The 5,343-nt window shown below is 40.1% G+C and overlaps 1 protein-coding gene across 3 annotated transcripts; it reads left to right on the forward strand.

The window, feature by feature from the left end:
* Nucleotides 1-632: 632 nt before the first annotated feature.
* LOC130376758 (uncharacterized) lies at nt 633-4,980 on the forward strand. Of its 3 annotated transcripts, XM_056583616.1 has the most exons (5): nt 633-2,004; nt 2,397-2,767; nt 2,894-2,978; nt 3,083-3,226; nt 3,717-4,980. In XM_056583616.1, the coding sequence occupies exons 1-5, from the start codon at nt 1,300-1,302 to the stop codon at nt 3,723-3,725; spliced, it is 1,314 nt and encodes a 437-aa protein (XP_056439591.1). In that variant the 5' UTR covers nt 633-1,299; the 3' UTR covers nt 3,726-4,980. The 3 variants fall into 3 exon arrangements, with proteins under 3 accessions (XP_056439591.1, XP_056439589.1, XP_056439590.1); XM_056583614.1 differs by having other exon boundaries at nt 636-2,004; nt 2,397-2,978; nt 3,717-4,979; XM_056583615.1 differs by having other exon boundaries at nt 638-2,004; nt 2,490-2,978; nt 3,717-4,978.
* The last annotated feature ends 363 nt before the right edge of the window (nt 4,981-5,343 follow it).

The following is a 5,343-nucleotide window of genomic DNA, read 5'->3' on the forward strand; positions in this document are numbered from 1 at the left end:
ATATAGCGCCACCTATAGTTAATTCTGGCCTATCCTTTTAATTCATTCATTAATTTTAGGAGTACTACAAGCCTGCCAATTTATACAACTTTTCAAGGTAGTTTTTGAGATAGGGCAGATGGAAAAAAACAATAATACTAACAAATGCAATAGGGTTCCTATGCTTTTCGTAGGACCCTTAATGAATAGACACTTGCGTTATTTTTTTAATGTTTAATTAACAGGTATAATATGTAAAATGTACATTAAAACAAAAAACCACGAGGCGTCAGACATAACAAGGGTTACGCTCTGTCCATGTCACCTCAATTTAAAAAGGTACAAAAAATATGTGGAGACACTGTGACCGTTTTCTCTTCATTGCAAAACACACAAGAGAGCTTTCCCCATGATCCTTCGTGCAACACGTTGACCTGTCTCACACAGAGTCAATTGTGGCTTTTGATGGCTCACTGCATACGCGGAGTGCGATTGGGTCGGGCATTCAAACTAGCAATGTCACGGCCCGGTGGTCAGTCTGGGCCTATACAAATAATGTTTGCAAATTTCCAACGTCATTTGAATGTCCCTGTTAAATAGGTGCAGCTGCTAGTAATGTTTTCATTCCATCGTCATACTTTATCTTGTAATTTGGTTGTACTTCCTATCCTAGAAAAAGAGTCAATGTGTGGGTTACAGGGGTAATTGTTCAATGGAAAGTGTAGTATACTATGCATGCGAATCAATTATTCAATAGCTTTAACTGTTGTTCAGGGCTCAAAATGCATTGAAATTTTAAAATGCATGCCATCTACTATTGGTCTGTTGAAAATAACTAAGAGCTGAAAATTTTGTTCATTTACAGAAGCACCTTAGTGAAATAAACGAGGTGTTACAACAGCTCACGCACTCGTTGAACGCATCACCTCCTCGACCTCATGCAGGGTGGCCGCGGGGTATTAAAAAGTCTTAAAAAGTCGTAAATCAATTTTCATCAAAATAAGGCCTTAAAAAGTATTAAATTGTCTTAAATTCAGATTGCATTGGTCTTAAATATTTGTGTGCCATGTCAGTGCGAAAATGCGGGCAATCTGTTCTGCCAGGTCAAATATTTTTTTTCCGGTAGCCTGTGCGCTGCGTTGTCTTTGGTTAGGTCAGAGCGTAGACTACTGCGCAGCTGTAGCCCCACCCCCCCGATTACGCCACTGCCAGGGCTCCTGTTTATTGGTTTATCATCTAGCCAGGGCTCCAGCCTGTTCGTTTATAGATTTTGGCGCGATTCAGACCCCTCACTACGATATAGACACTCGACTCTGAAACATGGGTAAGTGTAAATTTAATGATAAATGGCTCGAGAAGGACGAGTATGACTGGTTAAGGTCGGTGCCTGGTAGCGCCTATGAAGCTCGGTGCACTGTGTGTAAAAAAACCTTCAAACTTGGGACAATGGGGATCGGAGCGGTGGAATCCCATGTCCAGAGCCAGAAACACAAAGCTTACTCAAAAGCACGCCTGCAGCCTACAATTACTAGCTTCTGCTCCACCGCTAGCAATGATGTAATTGACAACGCTAGTGTTGCAACAGGAAATCCACAGCCTGTTACAAGCATGCCATCTGACCGCGCAATTTGTGGCTCTACGCCAACACTGCGAGCAGAGGTGATTTGGGTGATGAGGACCGTGACAAGCCACCATTCCTGCAGGTCCAATGACGGAATTGATGACTTGTTTAAAGCGATGTTCCCAGATTCTGCCCTTGTACAGTCTTTTACATGCGGGAAAGACAAGACCAGATACGTTGCCAAATTTGGATTGGCGCCGTATATAAAAAAAGAGCTCGTCAATGAAGTTCAAAAATGCGGTGCGTTTGTTGTCATGTTCGATGAGACACTGAACCAGACAACCAAAACCAAACAAATGGACTTGCATGTGCGTTTTTGGTTAAATGACCATGTCCAGTCTAGGTTCTACGGATCACAGTTCATGGGCCACGCAACTGCCAAGGACCTACTTCAGCATTTCAAAGTAAGTATGCCCAACATTTATTTCTTAACTAACCTTTTGTATGTTATTATATAGTTAGTCTAAGCTTTACTGATTGTCAAGTTATTAACAACTATGGATATGATAATATACATCAATTAGACAAATTAAAATAAAATGAATTAAAAGAAATAAAAAACAGCCAGCTTTAGTTTTAGAAAGATAGTCTGGTGTTAACATGCCAATAAGTTTAAATAATATATACAATATGGCTATAGGGATGGCTGACTGCTTATTTTGTGAAATAGTATTCTTTATTTTTTTTTTTTTTTATCTTATCCAGTCTGACATTAATCTGAAGTAGTGGTGTGTCAGAAATGAATGTGTTAACTGTTGTATGGCTAATGTCTGTAATGTCTTTTTTCAATTTCCAGGAGTGTGTGCAGCAGCTTGACCTGAGACATTTGGTTTCTATCTCAATGGATGGACCAAATGTCAATTGGAAGTTTTTCTCAATGCTCCAACAGGAGCATGCAGATACATTTGGAGGTGCCCAGCTGATTGTGGTGGGGAGCTGTGGGCTTCACACACTCCACAATGCCTTTAAAAGTGGCTTCAGTGTCTGGCAGATGGAGAAAGTGCTCAGGGCATTGCATACACTCTTGCACAATACCCCTGCTAGAAGAGAAGATTTCTGCTCTTTGACCAAGTCATCTGTGTTTCCCCTACCATTCTGTGGGCATCGCTGGATCGAAAACCTACCCGTTGTCGACAGGGCTATCACCATATGGCCAATGATGGTGAAGTATGTGGATGCAGTGACACAGAAAAAGCTTCCAAACCCTAGAACATCCTCCTATGACACCCTTGCAGAGGCACGGAATGACCCTCTCATAATGGCCAAGCTGCACTTCTTTATGGCTGTCTCTAGGACCTTCACCACATTTCTGACTAAGTATCAGACAGATGAGCCGGTGATTCCATTCATCGGTAAAGATCTGGCTGTTCTCATGAAGGTAATGTATAACATGCATGGAGAAAGTGTATGAAATGAAAATTTTAACTCAACCCTCCAACACTTTTTTATTTGTATTGTTATTTGTACTGTATTTGTTCTCAGAGCCTACTGAAGAGGTTCATCAAGGCAGAGATCCTTAATGACATCACAGCACTGCAAATGGTCAAACTGGACACAACTGCCAAGGAAGCAAGGGCTGGCCTAAAGGCTGTGGACATTGGATTAGGAGCAGAAGTAGTCCTAAAGGTAAAGGCAAAGGTGTCAAATATCAAACAATGGTTAAGGTACAGGAAATCAAAACTTTATTTTTGAATAAAACTTTTAGTCAGTCTCACAGGCCCTCCTCCCCTCTTCCTGTTAGGAACTCCAGAGTAGCCCCAAGAGCAGCGTTAGGGGAGCTCAGTGTGTTGGCCTTTAGAAAGGACTGCATGGACTGTTTGACCAATATTGTCAAGAAAATGCAAGACAAGAGCCCACTGAAGTACACCATTGTGAGGCAGATGGCATGTTTGGACCCAACGAGCATGTTCTCAGACCCCGACTTGTGCTATGAAAGAATGAAAGGAGTTGTTCAGAGGTTTCTGCATGATAACCAGCTGTCAGGAGGCGCCTCTGCTGGTACTTACGATTTAGAAGTCAGAATGTAAATTTTTTTGTGGTTTGTCTGTCTAAACTTTTTCATTGCATTGATTTAAAATATTTATATATTATTTTTTGTTAATCTGTTTTGCAACAGGTGATGTGATTGTCCAACAATTTGGAAATTTCTTGTCTCTGGAGGCAAAACATGAGTCATTCTCCTCTTTCCAACCCATGCGTACAAGACTGGACGTTTTCCTGCATGGACTCCTCCATCAATCCTACCCTGAACTCTGGGCATTCTGCAGGAAACTTCTGCTTCTCTCCCATGGCCAAGCAACGGTTGAGAGGGGCTTTTCTGTAAACAAGGAGGTAGAGGCCGATAACATGAAGGAGGACACAGTGGTTGCTCAGAGGATGATCTGTGACTATGTCTCTGTCTGTGGGGGGGTTCTCAAAGTACCTCTGACTAAGGAGCTTTTGGCAGCTGCAGCTTCAGCTAGGTCTCAGTATCGGCTACACCTGGACCAGGAAAAGAGAAAGCATGCGAGCAATGCTCAAAGAGAAAAGAGAAAAGGTGCAGAAGACCACCTAGAGCAGCTCAAAACGAAGAAGAAGATACTGATTGAGGTAGCAAACAGCCTGGAAAAAGATGCAGACAAGCTAGAAGAACAAGCTGAGGGTAAATCAGGCACACTCATGGCCCAGCTAATCACCAAGTCAAACATCCTCAGAAGAAGACACAAAGAAAAACTCACAGAACTCAAAGAGGTTGAGAAAGAGCTGGAAGATAAATCGGCAGAACTCAGGCATATGCCATAATGTCAAATTAGGCATTACCTCTTCCTTACCTTCTTTTTTCACTGTTTCAAGTGTTTATGTTCATTTGTGCACATGTGCATTGTTATAAATGGGTTAAGTACACTCTTTTGGGAAGGCTTTCTCAAGTGCCAGGTCAGTGTTTTGTTTATTATTATTATCTTTTGATTTTGGTTGATTCAAAGGATGTCTGTCACACACACATACACACACTCACACAAGTTATGTTAAGTTATATTTTGCACTTCAAAAGCACTTGAAATTGCCATTTATTTATGTAGTTATTGTATTTATTATTTTGTTCGAAAGGAACAGTATTTTTTATTTATTTACTTGATTTTATAAGCATTTGTTTATGGGACCTAAATGCTCTGAAAATAATAAATATAATTGAGGACTAATGACATTTTTGTGTTCTCTTTTCGCATTACACACATTTAGCCGATGTTCTTAAACTCAACCGGTTATTATCAGACATCAGTGTGTTTACTTGGAAAGATTACTGTATATTTCCCCTTTTGATTTGTTTTTCCATCGTAAGTTTGGTCTTAAATTTCATTAAGAAGTGGTATTAAAATGTCTTAAAAAGTCTTAAATTTAATTTGTTTATACCTGTAGACACCATGTCATGCTCGAATTCCTGTGTTTTAACAAGCCCGTCTCTGATTGGCTAAGAGTGCAGCAGTACATAAATCGCATTGGCTTATGTTACTTCGCTTAAGCACATTGAAAATGCCTTAAAACCCACCAAAAAACAAAGGAGTAACGGTCATGCAGTTTATTTCTCTTTATTCACAAATTAAATAAAACACACTAATTATTCATTAAACGGTATTTATCCGCATATGAAATAAATAAATTAATCCGTGTATGGTTCCTTCTTTGAATATTCCGATTTAAAACAAAATCAGAAAAACCAAATAACAGAGTCGTTCTTTGGATTTTCTGATTTGGTTTTGAAACGG

Source organism: Gadus chalcogrammus, chromosome 23 (assembly GCF_026213295.1).
Source record: "Gadus chalcogrammus isolate NIFS_2021 chromosome 23, NIFS_Gcha_1.0, whole genome shotgun sequence".
Classification (NCBI taxonomy): domain Eukaryota; kingdom Metazoa; phylum Chordata; class Actinopteri; order Gadiformes; family Gadidae; genus Gadus; species Gadus chalcogrammus.

What these genes read in the sequence shown, in the direction of transcription:
- LOC130376758 (XM_056583614.1), top strand. Translation starts at nt 1,300, where the DNA reads ATGGGTAAGTGTAAATTTAATGATAAATGGCTCGAGAAGGACGAGTAT. An exon ending in ACCTACTTCAGCATTTCAAA is followed by an intron (nt 2,005 to 2,396) that starts GTAAGTATGCCC and finishes TTCAATTTCCAG; the next exon opens with GAGTGTGTGCAGCAGCTTGA. An exon ending in ATCTGGCTGTTCTCATGAAG is followed by an intron (nt 2,979 to 3,082) that starts GTAATGTATAAC and finishes ATTTGTTCTCAG; the next exon opens with AGCCTACTGAAGAGGTTCAT.